Below are 15,980 nucleotides of genomic sequence, written 5' to 3' on the forward strand. Positions count from 1 at the left end.
AATTTGTTTGGGGTGTATTGCTTTACATAAGCTTCACAACCCCAAACTTTTAAGAATGATAGCGATGGAGCCTTTCCATGCCATACTTCAAAAGGTGTCTTCTCCACTTTCTTGGTTGGAGCCATATTCAATATGCGAACAGCGGAAAGTAAAGCATAGCCCCAAAATGATAGAGGTAAAGTGCTTCTAGCCATCATCGATCGAACCATATCTAATAGGGTACGATTTCTCCTTTCAGACACACCATTATGTTGTGGTGTTCCAGGTGGAGTAAGTTGTGAAATAATTCCACAACTCTTAAGATGATCTTGAAAAATACCACTTAGGTATTCACCTCCTCTATCACTACGAAGTACTTTGATTGTGGTCTTGAGTTGTCTTTCTACTTCAGCTTTGAAGTCTTTGAACATTTCAAAAGCTTCATCTTTGTGTTTCATTAAGTACACATAACCATATCGACTATAATCGTCAATAAAGGTAATGAAGTATCTTTCACCATTCCTAGTCATTGGTCTAAAAGGACCACATACATCCGAATGTATGATACCCAATAATTCTTTTGACCTTTCAAAAGTTTTATTAAAGGGTTGCTTTGTCATTTTGCCTTGTAAACAAGATTCACATACATCAAATGAATCAAACTCATTGGTTTCTAGAATACCACTCTTGCGAAGAGTTTGCATGCGATTCTTGTTTATATGTCCAAGGCGACAATGCCAAAGATAGGAATCACCCAAGTCCTTCTTGAGTTTTTTGGTGTTGACATTGTACATTGAACTACTATGTGACATACCACTTTGATCTATTTCATATATACCATTCATGGGTATAGCTTTAAAATAAAACATGCCATTCATCAAAACATGAATATCACAATTTATAAATTTAAGATCAAAGCCACATTGTTTTAAAAGAGACACGGAAATAATGTTTCTCCTTAACTTAGGAGCATACAAAACATTCTTCAAAATTACTTCCAAACCACTTGGAAGCTTTAACAAGTAGTCTCCTTGGGCTTGGACTTCAACTCTTGCTCCATTGCCCATAAAGAGACTAATGTCCCCTTTGTTGAGTTGTTTACTTCTTTTGAACCCCTGCAACAAATTGCAAATGTGAGTTCCACATCCGGTATCAAGTACCCATGTATTTGAAGAAATAACATTTAGTTCAATATGTATAGTAAAGATAATACCTGAGGTATGCCCCGCATCCCTCTTATCTTTTAACGCATTGAGATAGGTCGGACAATTCCTTTTCCAATGACCTATCTCTCCACACTCAAAGCATGGATCTTGCGCCGCAACCTTTTGCTTCTTTTCCTTCGGTTTGGTGGGCGTGATGGCTTTCCTCTTTCCCTTTCCTTGGACGTGGCCCTTGCCCTTAGCAACACTTGCTTTGGGGTTGGAGTTATGTCCCCTTTTTCCTTCATTGATTGTTAGAACGGGTAAAACCCTTTTACCCATTCCCGCTTCGGCCGTTCTTAGCATTGCGTGAAGCTCACCAATGCTTTTGTCCCACCCGTTCATGTTATAGTTCATGACAAAGGTTTCAAACCTTTTGGTCAAAGAGTTGAGGATCAAATCCGTAGCCAACTCATTTGAGACGGGACAATTCAACCTACGAAGCTTTTCAATGTAGCTTTTCATCTTTAGGACATAAGATGAGACGCTTTGGGTTTCCTCCATACGACATGCATGAAACGCTCGAACCGTTTCGAAACGTTCCGCTCTAGCTTGTTGAAGGAACATTTCCTTCAATTGAGTTATCATGTCGTATGCCCCATGATGCTCGAAATCCTTTTGAATTTCGGGAATCATAGTCGCTAACATGAGGCAAGAGGCTTGCACCGAATCTTTGGTGTAGTTGACCCAATCGTTATAAGCCTCCTCATCTTCCACGTTAGGCTCGTCGGGAATGGGATCGTCTAAGACATATGATATCTCTTCTTGCTTGAGAACTATTCTCAAGTTGCGATACCAATCCATAAAGTTATTATGGTTTAGACGATCCTTTTCAAGGATGGTTCTTAAGGATAGGTTACGGGTGTTATGGGTAGAGGTGTTTGCATTGTTAGCGGCCATCTACAAAATTTAACAAAGTTCCTTTTAGTATTATAAACAATTTAATTATTAATACCCTTTTATTCCAAATTTTAAAATAATAATTAAATTCTAGAATCCAACGATAAATCAAATTTCGGTTAGGTGACCTTTATCCCGTTATTTGATTTAACAAGGTAGTCAACCTTGACAATTGCAACCCTTTGCAACTTCTAGAGGTATGGGACCATTCGAAATCCTTATTTCGTGTTGGCATGTTTATCCCATCAACACCATTGGACCCCATGCTTAGGTGACCTTTATCACATGGTTTCCAATTCAAGTCATCCTACTTGTATAAACGTGTAAGATTAACATACAAGTGGTTAGGTGACCTTTATCCCACAAATATGTTAATATTACCTTAAGTATATTAGTTTGCTCTAAAATGGTTAGGTGACCTTTATCCCATTTAAAGTTTCCTAATACGTTAAGTGTCTTACAAAAGGATGGTGTTAGACTTGTTTCCTTGGTAATTATGAAAAAAAGGGATTTTAAGTTTTCCAATATTCTAGATTTAGGAAACTATTTACCATGTTCTAACATGCATTTAGTAACACGGTTATATGAAAACGATTTTCACCGGTTCTAATTATAATAAAACCATTTTTATTATAGGCGTGAGACGGCTATTTAATTATTTTATAAATACTACGTGTCACGTCAATTACCAATAATTATTAGAACCCATTTTATATGTTTGTTTTAAAAGATCTATGTGACGGATTGATATCCTATATCTACCATTCAAACACAATCAAACATAATCATACAAGCATACAAACATCATAAGGTCAACCATAAACACGAGCCTCTAAGCGGACCACACTTGTTGGCCGAAACAAGTGTGTGTCCTAGTCTTATCCTAAGGGACAAAACATGACACAAGGATGAGTGATATGCTCCCACTTGATCTTGCATCCAATGCTTCAAGTGTCTCCTCTTTAATTTGTTGTGATTTCAACTTGGGCTTCTTAGTGGGCCTTGGACTTCCATAAGCTTCCTTGAGCCCAAAATGTGAATTTGGGCTTTAATGGGCTTTGAATCCCAAATTGGGCTTGTGAGGCCCAATTAACCCAAATAAGCCCAATAGGCCCAATCCACCAAAACCTTGTAATTCTTCAATTTACAACAAATATATCCTAATACATTTGGTCTAAAAATAAAGAAAATTACAAACAACCTATTTACTATTACAACCATTTGTAAAAAATAAATACAAGCCCTAATTACTATTACATTCCAAATGAGTAATAATATAGATAAATCACAACACACAATCACAACATCCACATCGGTCTAGGCTCGGTTTAGGGACTAACTTACAAATAAATACATATCCAAATATATATTTAAAGACTAAAAAACCCCTCACGGTGGTTATTGGGCTTCGGCCCAACAAAAGTTATTGGGCTTCGGCCCAATTAAAAAAAAACGGCCCAAAGGGCTTCGGCCCATTTTAACCTCACGGCCCAAATGGGTTTCGGCCCATTTGGCCAAAAACCAAATTTTTTTTTTTTTGAACTTTAACATCCATATGTTAAGATCTTGGGTTTTATAAAATCTCATGCATGTTAATTTTATAAAACCAAAGGGGAAAAACTAAAAGTAAACCTATGTCCTTGTAACCGGCTCTTGATGCCAATTGTTGGGTTTTAGTATCTATTTTAGAGTATTAGTTGAAACATTTTTACTAATCTAGCAACGGAAGCATGATAATATCAACAACCTATTGTTAATTTTATGAAACATACCAATATGTAACAAGGCTAAAACCCGAAATAGGATCAATCTACAAGAACAAAAGGCTTACAAAATTAATAATAACAATAACTCTTTTACCTCAAAAGAGTAGGATGATATGAAGAGGAAGATGGACTAGCCTCCAAGAGTAGGATGCCTCAAGAGGTGATACCCACGAGCAACACCGGATGAGTGTTAGGACAAGAACACTAGAAAACCGAGCACCCGAGCCCTCCTTCCTTGCTTGTTTCGGCCGAGAGGAAAAAGAGAGGGAGAGTGGGAGTTTTCTTGCACTTGAAAAATCAAATGAAAGGTGCACCAATGCATGTGTAGGCTAGTGGGATTTTAACCAAAAATATAACCAAGAGACTTTGATCATATTGGCTTGTTGGGGTGGTGATGGGTCCCACCCAAAACCGGCCACCCATCTCCTTTTTTTTTTTTTTTTTTTTTGATTTATATATTTATATATATCACATATATAAAACTAGCCTACACTATTATAAAACTATTTTATAATCTTTTCTTAATTATTTAACCAATTAAATAATTAAATAAATAAATAAATAAATAATCCAAATTATTTATTTTAATCTTTCAAGTGCAATTTTAGAAAAACCGATTTCCTAAACTTTGTGTTCGGTATTCGTTTAAAGATCATATCTTAAACAAATACAATCCGGTGTCTATCTAGCTCGTTATTGGGTATGACCCGACTTGGATCAAGCACAGTTAGCCACATTAATCTAAATACGTGTCTCGGGCATACGTAATTCCAACATAAAGATCTCTAATCCGTAACCTTTATTTGTTACATGCAAATGTAGAATAAAAGTAGACTGGTTTGAAACTACTAAAGAAACTAAGATCATTAAACCAGCACCAAATGCGAATTGATTTGCATGTAACGTCGTTTAGTAGAGTATCAAATAAGTTTGTCTATTCGGGCATTTTCACAAACACATGGTGGGCACTAATATTTGATTATGATGTAGATGCTAAAATATAAATGAAGCTCAAAGTATGAGTAATACCGTGTCATGATCCATTGGTTCATCATCCCAATCAAGAGTTGGTTTTTGGTGATCTGTGTCTGAATCTACTACTACTACAGCTGCAGCTTCTGCCAAAGGGGAAAATAGAATAATAATAACTACTGACATGATTGAAACCAGCCCTTTGGCGCGCATTCTTTCCTGAAACATGAATTCGAATCATCTCAACCAAAAGAACATCACCCCAGATCATCGCCAATTAAGGTTTTGTTAAGAAATAATCCAAAACTAGGGTTCAAATTCTTTGTTGTCCAGCAAGAAAAAACCTAAATTGGACCTCAATTTGTCTAATTTAACAATAAAAGTGATCAATTAACGGCCTTTCCCGCTCAATTTACGTTCTTCTTCACGTCCGCAATGTTACCAAAAAAAAAGTAAAACCCCACGGCGGTCGTGGTTATGGCAACGGTGGTCGTTGACGGGGAAAGCATAAATTAACGGTCGGAATCCGTCGATCGTTTTCTCCCGTTTTCCTTTTTGCCGTGCATTTCTTTATGCTTCCTACATGGGTCATGGGTATACAAATTATTAATCGGTTAAGCTAAAGTTAACAAAATATACTTTTGAAAACTTTATTATATTATCCATTTAGGAAATTGAAGAAACACAAATCCTTCAAGGTTTAACACGTTAGTTCGAGGGGTTTGGGTAAGTATTTCCCACGATGAGTTATAAAATCTTTTTGGCGCATATGAGTATATCCTGCAAAACAGAACACCATGAGCTCGTTACGAGGAAAGAGAGGGATTCTTTCGTAACCACCATCTGGCATGAGAATCAGTACTTGGTAGTACGAAATATAATGTATTAATAGTGATAGTATGAGAATGTATATCCTTTACCATTTGGAGGTCCTTCGGTATTTATAGCCGGAGGAGAGAGAGAGTATGGTTCACTACCTTGTCAGGTTTTTCCACCAATAATATTCTCCACCCGTGTGATCGTGGAGGTTGGTGAAAGTTGGTGGACATCATGGCCATTTGACAAGGACATATTGTATTATTTGTACCGTTCTTTATGTGCTGTCCAATCCCCATTGGTTATGTAATTAATATCTTTTTGTCCCATGTTTATGAAACTTTTGTGCCACTAAATGTATATTATATTGAGATATAACTTTGGCGCCTTGTACTACGCCTGACGTAAGGAATTTATATCCGCCGTCTGACCCGCCCAACATTCTAATAAGGCTGGGCTTGAGTGTTATACTTGGCTAGGTGGTGGGTTTAATACCCTATCTCTACAAAAATAAATTAACTATTAAGAATTACGTTGCGGACTATAATAGCCAACAAGTGGGATGAACAAATTATATTGAGTTTTGGTACCTATTTGATTCTGACTATTTTTAAAGTTTCGGGATCGATATGATAACGATATTTCTCCAAATTTTTTATATTCGCTACCGAGCTAATCCCAATAGCTGACCATGTTACATTCTTTCATGCTATAATAGAATGGAAGTGAAATTCCTTTGATAAGTTAAGTTAATAATATATGATCTATAAGTCTTGATAACATTTTGTTATCTATTTAGGAAATATATAATTACAAGATTTACTTTCTTAACTCGTGTTGGTGTAAATATAAAGTTCTTCATGTTATAATAGAATGGAAGTGAAATTCGCTAGTGTTGTCATTTCAGTAAGATTACAGTTATTGTGTTTAATCTCTAACAATTTAACACCACGTATGTTAGATATAGTTGGTAGATTAATAAGTAATGATGTTTCACCCTCTCATATCAATGTTGTGCACACCATTATTTGACACTAGGTTACAAGAAGATGTTGTTGGTTCAAACTTCAAAGAGCTGAAAATGCATAGAAGTACAAAGAAACAAAAAAAAAACCTTTGCCGATATCCATGATTTATATAACTGTAAGCGTATTTAAATTTGAAGATAGAAAAATTCATTTAGTTCTGCTACAATTATTGCATAAGAATTATTAATAAACAAAAATGAAATTGTTAAAAATATTTACTTGATAACATTAAGAAATAGCATGTTTGTTATTAAGTAAATGTGTAAACACGAGTGGTTGCGATTCGTACTTTTGTCAAGTCACGTATAAATCACTTGTTAAGCATAAAGCATCATACCCTTTTAGAGGATATATAAATTCCAAATTTGAATGTTTCAGTTGATAGTTATTTATTTGTTGAAATAAAGCGTATCCGCATCTCCATTTTTCTTTTATTTTCCTTTAAAACAAAACAAATAGTTAGTTGGGCTGGACTGAGCGGAATCCCAATTGGATGCAGGTAAAGCCCAGACAAGCCCATTTACTGTCTTTTCCAGGGTTTTAGAGGATTAGGACTAGCCATCGTGTCTCCGATATCTACTTTTTTGGTGTTTGCCGGTGATTGATCGGAGATCCGGTGACGGAAGATGTCTGGAGCAGCTCAGGCGGCGTTCAGCGGCAATCTTAAGGTATCGTTCCTTCTCGATTTTACTCTGAATTTGTTTGTTTATTATCATTTCAAGTAGATGTATAAGTATAAATGTATAATCACACTCTTTATAGCTAGGTGCAGATGAGTTTGAATATATTATCCGATTGTTTATATATTAGGGTTTTTCAGGTCCTTGACTTGTTAAGGATAATCTAATCACAATCTTTAATCATTAATATTGCCCACTGTGGTGTAGTCTGTATTGTAATCAGCGCCTCATTTGACGATTACAATATAATAACAACTATCATATGATGACTATATCTAATATCCGGCATCTTCGTGCACGGTTCGGTTATTAGCCTCAATGGAAACGGATGCCATCGGTTAATCTGTTTTGTTAACCATTCCGTTTGGTTTGGTTAATTTCAGTTACTAACCAAAACCAAACTTGGGCTAAAATATTTGGAAATGGAGGTATAAACATGAAATACATTAGATGGGGGTATAAATGCAAGAAATATATGAAAGTATGAATTGGTCGGTTCGCTAAATTTAGGTCAACCGAGGGTACCAAAACAAACGATAACCGGTTTTCGGTTGGGGTTCAGCGATTTTCGGTTTCGTTCTTGTTAATGGTTTGGTTATTGCTTATCCCTAAGTGGATTTTGCCATGTGACCAATGATTAAGATCATTATTAAGTGAGTTAACCCGAAACCAGTATCTGTTTGATTAACATAATTTGAGACTTTGACTTTCCTTGTTTCTGTGGAGAGAATCTTTTTAAGTCATGGTCATGGCATTATAAATGATAACAGTTTTTTCAGTTTAACAAAATTAAAGAAAATGCACGAGCTTCTTTAGCTTTTCTTTATTTTGTGGGAAAATTTTTATTTGTAGCGTCAAGGTTTTTAACTTTTTATGAAACTTTATACCTGTTTGGGATCCATATGTAGAAGATATTGTTGGTGATTGGTGTTTAGATAGACTTCTACAGTTAAGGCATTTAAAACATTAATTCAACCATAAACATATCAAGGCACAGCAGTTGCTAGTCTTAGAAGGTTCGTAAGTGCATTCCTATGAATCTATACCATGTAGCTGGTATATAATTAACTATATTACCCAAGTCAAATGCTTTCAAACCAACACCTTACTCATCTAGAAGGATTTTGACTGCAGCAGAAATAGGAAAAAAGATCCATGGGATTATGTTTTTTATTCTGTAATTACAAGTTTGTTCTAGGGCATATGTGCTGAGGGAAAAGACTTTAGCTTTATTTTTTACAGTTTAAAGGCACAAAAGAAGAGGTTGCAGATGAATGGTAGAAAATGAACCAGAGTTGACTGAAGTAGCTAAAATTTCATTGCATCTTTTAGTTTGTAGTTTTGTACGTTTAACTGATTTGGACATTGAGAATTACGTGCGTGTTATGTAGGTAAAAACAAACTTGCAGATACGATCAAACTTCAAAGTAGCATCTGTTTGGCCTACTTTTTAGAATTTAAAGCAACTTAAAGGATTTTTAAGTTGCCAGAATCACAAACATTAGTGTTTTTACAGTTTGTTTCGTACCGTAATTAACAGAAACACAAACATTAGTGTTTTGTTTTAAAGTAACGAGAGTTGGGTCTGTTGGATATATGGCATTTGACCTGAGAATGACTTCAGTGGCGAAGCTTGGACATAAATGTCGAGGGGCCGGACTCAATATGTATAAAAAAATTCATAAACTAGAGGGGCGTGGGCTCAAAATTTCGGTCGGAAACGGGTAAATTTACACTATGTGTAAAAATTTTTGGCCGAAAAGGAAACATTTACACTACCGAGCGAAAAAACGGAGGGGCCGGGCTCAAAATTTCTGTGAAAAACGGGTAAATTTACACTATGTATACAAATTTTCAAAAAAAAAGATAAATTTACACTACCGAGCGAAAAACGGAGGGGGCCGGACTCAAATTTTCAGTCATAAACGGGTCAATTTACACTATGCATAAAAAATTTTAACAGTAAAAGGATAAATTTACACTATCGAGCGAAAAAACGGAGGGGGCCGGGGCCACCCCCGGCCCCAACTAAGCTTCGTCCTTGAATGACTTGTTGCAGAAAGCCGTTGCGGGTATAAGACGTATCAATTTGGAAGGACTTAGATGGAGAGTTTTTGATGCCAAAGGCCAGGTATATTTTGATCTTTTGGTATATGTAATCTTCAAGTGAGTATATCCGTATTATTTTACCATTATAAGATTCCTTAACTTTTTATGCAGGTTCTGGGAAGATTAGCATCACAAATATCCACAGTGGTTCAAGGAAAAGATAAGCCTACATATACACCTAATCGTGATGATGGCGATATGTGCATTGTGCTTAATGCTAAAGATATTTGTGTCACTGGTAGAAAGCTCACTAATAAGTTTTACCGATGGCATACCGGGCAAGTATCTGTCTATTTTGTTTTCTTCCCTTAGTCTTAACATTTAGCTTTTGCCTTCAGTTCTTTGTCTAAAATCCAGTGGCACTAAAAAGGGTCTTGTTCGAGGGTTGACCCTGAAGATCTTACTTGAACACGACTAATACCACACATTGTTAGTTTACAGGTATGTTGGACACCTTAAGGAAAGGAGTTTGAAAGACCAAATGGCTAAGGATCCTACAGAAGTCATCAGGAAAGCTGTTTTACGTATGCTTCCGAGAAATAAACTGCGTGACGTGAGTTTATATCAAACTTTAACATTTTCTGGTTATGGTTTTAACATTTTATTATTTATAATGTTTTATTGTGTGTTACAGGATAGAGATAGAAAACTGAGGATATTTGCAGGCAATGAGCACCCGTTTGGTGATAAGTTACTTGAGCCGTATGTGATGCCACCTAGACAAGTTCGTGAGTTGCGTCCACGTGCAAGACGGGCGATGATTCGGGCTCAAAAGAAAGCTGAGCAACAAGAAGATGGTAAAGCTACATACAAAGGCAAGAAAAGAGAGGAACAAACAGTGTTGACCACCTGAGTTTATTAACCAGCTTATGTGGAAGTCAAACTTGAACCATAGTCTGATGTTGGTTTAACTTCTGTCTTTGATTTGTAGTACTTTTGAATTGTTATAAGTTTTAATGTAGACACCGCAATTTGAATTCTACAGGCCGTTTCTTCTTGTTTAGATATGGTTGATTGTTTAAATGAACATGAACAATTTGTTGCTAGATGAACTTGTAAACAGGCTCACGTGTCCGCATGATATGCACAGTGTACTAATGGACTCATGGTCATTTTGTCATGTACCTTGTTTAAAGATTTATATTTGCAAAGATGGCCTTCGTTGGGTTCTTTTTGAAAATGAAAACGTATCTACAAAAGCGTGTGAACACATGCGAACATGTACTAGTCAAGGACAAATTGGTAAGACATCCCTTTTGCTGCACATTAATATGCTGCTTGTAAACGCGAACATTTCATCATAAGCCTTACTTTATAAGTACAAATTCGCAAATTATAAACCAATATTGGGTCTTTTGAAATTTTACCTTAGTTTAAACCAACGTAGTGGGAAGATTACCAATGAGTAGACGTGCACAAAAAAAACCGGTTCCGGAACCGAACCGGTGGAACCGACCCGGAACCGGTTCTAGTTCCTACCTGATTAACCTTATACCCGGTCTGGGTATTTTTATACCCGATATCCATACCCGGTTCCCCATTTTATATTTCCAATCGGTTCCTACCCGGTTCCAAAATGTACCCGGTTACGGTTCCTACCAGAAATAACCGGTTCTGCGGGTTTTTCATAAAAAAGTCAAATGCTGGTCAAAGTAGCTATATAGCCGTTGAAACCGGTTTGTAAGCGAAATATAGCCGTTGAAACCGGTTCCAACGGTAATATAGCCGTTGGAACCGGTTTGTAAGAGAAATATAGCCTTTGAAACCGGTTCCAACGGTAATATAGCCGTTGGAACAGGTTCTTGATGTCCAAAAACTCTATATAAATTGTTTTCCACTTCTTGTTTCAACACCAAACTCAAAAACACACTAAAATACTTCTCGTTTAGCAAACCCGACCATCCAACTCAATAATATTATGGCACCCACCAAAAAAAACTAGCAACAAGGCTAAAAAGAGCGTTTTAATTGAACCGGTTGTTGCTATAGAGGACCCACAAGTTATTGCGGTCGTCACCCATAACCGCAACCAAGATGTGTGGAAGAATTGGGATTTGGTTATCAATGTCGATGGTGATCAAAAGGCTCGTTGCAAACTATGTCGAACACTATTAAAGCACGATTCAAACTCGACTTTGAAAAACACATTGAGAAGCCATATTGCAAGGCCTTGAAAGGCATTGGCGCAACCGATCAAGTCGACTTGGGTAAAGATGGTACACTATTTCGTTACAACACGAATAAAGTTCAAGATAGAATGACAAAGTTCTTTATTCAACGAGGTTTGCCGTTTAACCACTTTGACGACCCGGATTTGACGTCGTTGATTCGAGAAACTCTACAACCGCGATACACACACGTAAGTCGTACTACCTTAAGACGTCATTGTATCAAGTTGTGGGAGTGTGCTAAAAAAGAGTTAATCGAGTTTTTTAATTCTTTACAATCGATGGTTAGTTTAACTACCGATGTTTGGTCGGCACCACACGGGTTACCCGAATCATACATATGTGTCACCGCTCATTGGGTTGATCCGGTGACATGGCAATTGATGAAATGCACCATCGCTTTTGAAAACTTCCCGTTCCCACATACCGCCGAAAAATTGTTTGAATTGCTTGATGAAGTTATAACGACTTACAACTTGAAAAATATAATATTTTCGATTTCTTTTGACAACGCATCAAACAATACTAAGGCGGCCGAAAAATTTATCATTAAATATTCACCACCTTGTGTCACACCCCCATTCTAGGCTTAGGAGTGTGAACCATAGTTGGTACCATGTTTGTAAATAAATTAGAGTTGCGGGTTTAAGCGGAAGACTTTATAAAAGCAAATGATCGTTTATTAAAATATTTAAATACAAAAGACGAGACGAAAGTCTCGTTTTAAGTTTACTTGTTTATATGTTTTTACAAAACCACCATATTTTATATTTACACAAAATTATCCGAGCCATCGGATTCTTGAACTTCTTCGTCTTTCAAGCTCTATTCCTGATTACCTGCAAAATGTTAATAAAATACGTCAACAACGAATGCTGGTGAATATGCTGACACTAAAAATATTTTCTTTACTTAATCATCCCTCGAGACCACATAAGTCTCGGCCCATCTTAGCTTAGGAATAATCAAGTTAAAACAATCATTATAAACTCGAGTCTCTGCTTGAGATCACCTCAGCGAAACACCGCAGTGTTTATGACATAACTTAGGTACCATAAATATACACATGGTCATTCCCCACTCGGACGTAACTTAGGTTCGGCCCATCGTGGCTGGAGGTCGTGACCATGCGTGGTGCGATGTGCCCACCGCGTTCCACATATGTAAGGATCCAGACAAACGTATACCATAGCCTGAGGGCTGGCTTATACTCTTATTTATAATGTTTTTTAGAGACACATAGTCTCATGTAAACCCTTTTTCATATAACACGTTTGACTCTTTTGAAAACATGTTTGTAAAGTGGGGCGTATTCACCTTTTCAATGGGATCGGCTTCCAACACCGTCCGTTAGTCTTTCTTCGCTATCTCGCACCTATAGTACGAGTATAACATTCATTAGTCGGATACACGATCCGGCTTAAGACCTTTAGACTTATCATCTCGATGAACCTTTAGTTCATTATTTCTTTTTACTTTAAAACCTTCAGTTAAAAAGTAATCTTTATAAACCTTTAGTTTATATTTCAAAACCCGACGTTTCTTCTTCTTTAAGAAACGTATTTCTTTTATTTAAGTATATTCATAATACTTAAATAATATATTCTATAACAAAGAATAATTATATATTTATATATATACTCATATATATATATATATATATTCTTTTCTTTCTTTTCTTTGTTATTTTCGTTTCTCTTTTATATTCATCGAGTATAATTCCGACTTAGGCATTAAGCCTTTATAATATTTTAATATTATTTTGGTCGGGCATTATGCCTACCTTGTTTAGGCTTAGAAGTGCCCTAGATACTTGGGCAGCACTTCGACGCCGCTCGCTTATCAACTTTTACTTGATCAATACTTCCTTCCACACTTGGCACGCCTTTCGAGATGTCCACACCTTTGGCACGCACTTCGAGAAATTCACCGGGTCGTCGAGCAGTACTTCCTTCTTGTTCGGGATGTCGGGGAGTGGCACGTAAATCGAGGTAACGGGCACGGAAAACGAGGTTTCGGGGCACGTTTATCGAGACGGATCGTTGGCACGTATTACGAGGTAGAGAGAGAAAGTTAGAGAGAGAGTAAATGTGTGTTTTGAGGTGTGAGAGGGCTGAGTTCGTGACTGCCCTATTTATAGCAATTTTTGGATCTCATCGCGGTACGCGATGGGTCACTTAGAAGCCTATCGCGTACCGCGATATAGGCTTGATGACGCAGTGTATAGACCTGCCACTTGTCAACACGTGGCAGGCGTTGTGACGCGTGGTACCATGTGGCGGCACGTGGCACACGTTGTGCCACCGCTTGCCACGTGGCACACGTGTCACAACGTGTCAGGCCACGTCATCGCGTATCGCGATGACGTTGGCTCAACGGCGGTCGCGTACCGCTATTGACTTTGTCTAGAAGCTTTGACCAAGTTCCATCGCGTACCGCGATGGGATTGTCTTTTGTCTAGTCGCGTACCGCGAAAGGACAAGTAAACAAAATTTTCATTTTTGCCCTTTGAGTTTAGAAATTGGCAGAATTGGTCCCTTGACTTTGGAAACTTGACGTTTTTTTTGCCCGAATTTTACGTGATGTTACACTTTGTTTCGGGGATTTTTTTCATGTTCGATGTGTTGCACATATCATCAACTTGGTCGTTCAAAAAGGTCTCGACAAGGAAAACATTTGTGACGATTTAAAATTCTTTAGACTTATGTTACAAGATGTTTTCAAAAGTGGTAAAAAAAGACATCTTGAATATAAGAACTATTGCAAGTCGGTTGAAAGAAAGTATTTGGGGCCGAATTGGGACGTTCCAACCCGTTGGAACTCAACTTGTCATATGCTCAAGTGTGCTTTTGCCAACGCCAAACTCTATAAAGTTTTCATAACAATCTTGTTGACGTACGCGAGGCCGATATGCTTCCCGAAAGTGTTTGGGTCAATGTCGGTTTTTTGTTGAAATATCTTGACTTATTCAAAACCTCAACAACAAAGTTATCGAGAGTCTATTATCCTACTAGTTGTTGGGTTTTGCAAGAATTGTACTTCATGTCTTGTACTTTTAAAGAGTTTGAGGAGAAGAACAAACTATTCAAGAATATTGTTGCGGTTATGAAGGAAAAGTTCTTAAAATATTTTGAAAACATACCGCCGGTCTTCACTTGTGTCGCCGCTTTAAACCCATATTGGAATGTTCATGGGGTTGAGAGAACGATCGAAGAAATATTCGACAACATGGGTATGCACGAGATCGACCCGAAGTGGTCGACGGAAGTGTGTGAAAAGTTTAACAAAAACCTTCAAGACCTTTATGACCATTATTTTCAACTTTATGGTCCAAGCACGAGATCGTTTTTTATTAAAAAACGACTAGTAGGCCGAGCAAGGACCTACTTATAAACTTGATGAATGGGATTCGTGAATCGGCATCTAAGAGGCAAAGAGGAAACACACCAACTAGCGAACTTGGTCAATATAGTGGAGCAAACTATGTTGAGGGTGCAACGGTCGACGAGGTTCGTAATATTGATTTGTTGGCTTGGTGGAAAGGAAAACAAAACGAATTTCCTATTCTATCCGCAATGACTCGTGATTTGCTTGCCGTACAAGCCTCAACGGTTGCTTCCGAGTCGGTTTTTTCTCTTAGTGGGAAGGTATTATCAATGCGAAGAACAAAATTAACTCCCGAGTCTCTAGAGGTTTGCATTTGTCTAAAGGACCATTTGGATGCGGTGGATCGTGTACAACACAAGGCAAACTTTGAAGACGAAATAGCAATAGAGCGTCCTATTCATGAAGAGGAGGCGGAGGACGGACTTTCTTCCGATAATTCGGGTGGTGAAGAAGACGAGGGTGAAGACGAAGAACTAGAAGAGTTGTAATTTTTATTTGTTTTAGTATAATCTTTTGTAACACGATCAAGTTCAACTAATATTTAGTTTTGATTTGTTTAATAACTACTTTTGTTTTGTTTATAACTAGTACATTTTATTCATTTAAACAACGACGAACATTTTATTTATTTAAACAAGAACTATTACAAACATTATTAAAACATAACGATACTAAACATAAAAAGTAACAACTACAACTAAAAAACAACGTCCGTCGTTTTAATCTGGCGTTCTACAACGATTAAGCATTGTTTCCGGCGGTAGATGCTTGGGTTGTTGAGCCGATTTTAGATATGAACCAGTCAGGTTTGGTTTCCGATTAACTAGTTCCAGAACGGGTTTTTTATACATGTCTAATTGTCATACAAAAACTTTGAATTCAGCCGAGTTTATTTGGGCCCGTGCTTGAAATGAAGCTCATTTAATAAATGAGTTTGATCTCGAACTCAAGCCAAAATTAGAGTTCCTTTAAT

At 37.1% G+C, this 15,980-nt stretch overlaps 1 protein-coding gene across 1 annotated transcript; it reads left to right on the forward strand.

The window, feature by feature from the left end:
• Positions 1-7,190: 7,190 nt before the first annotated feature.
• Positions 7,191-10,572, forward strand: LOC143578295 (uncharacterized). Its single transcript, XM_077061921.1, has 5 exons — positions 7,191-7,331; positions 9,403-9,474; positions 9,564-9,730; positions 9,894-10,005; positions 10,087-10,572. The coding sequence occupies exons 1-5, from the start codon at positions 7,290-7,292 to the stop codon at positions 10,303-10,305; spliced, it is 612 nt and encodes a 203-aa protein (XP_076918036.1). The 5' UTR covers positions 7,191-7,289; the 3' UTR covers positions 10,306-10,572.
• Positions 10,573-15,980: the final 5,408 nt, after the last annotated feature.

This window comes from Bidens hawaiensis, unplaced genomic scaffold, assembly GCF_021521415.1.
Source record: "Bidens hawaiensis isolate Kalapana, Puna unplaced genomic scaffold, B.hawaiensis_p1.1 tig00029115_1, whole genome shotgun sequence".
NCBI classification, from domain to species: Eukaryota; Viridiplantae; Streptophyta; class Magnoliopsida; order Asterales; family Asteraceae; genus Bidens; species Bidens hawaiensis.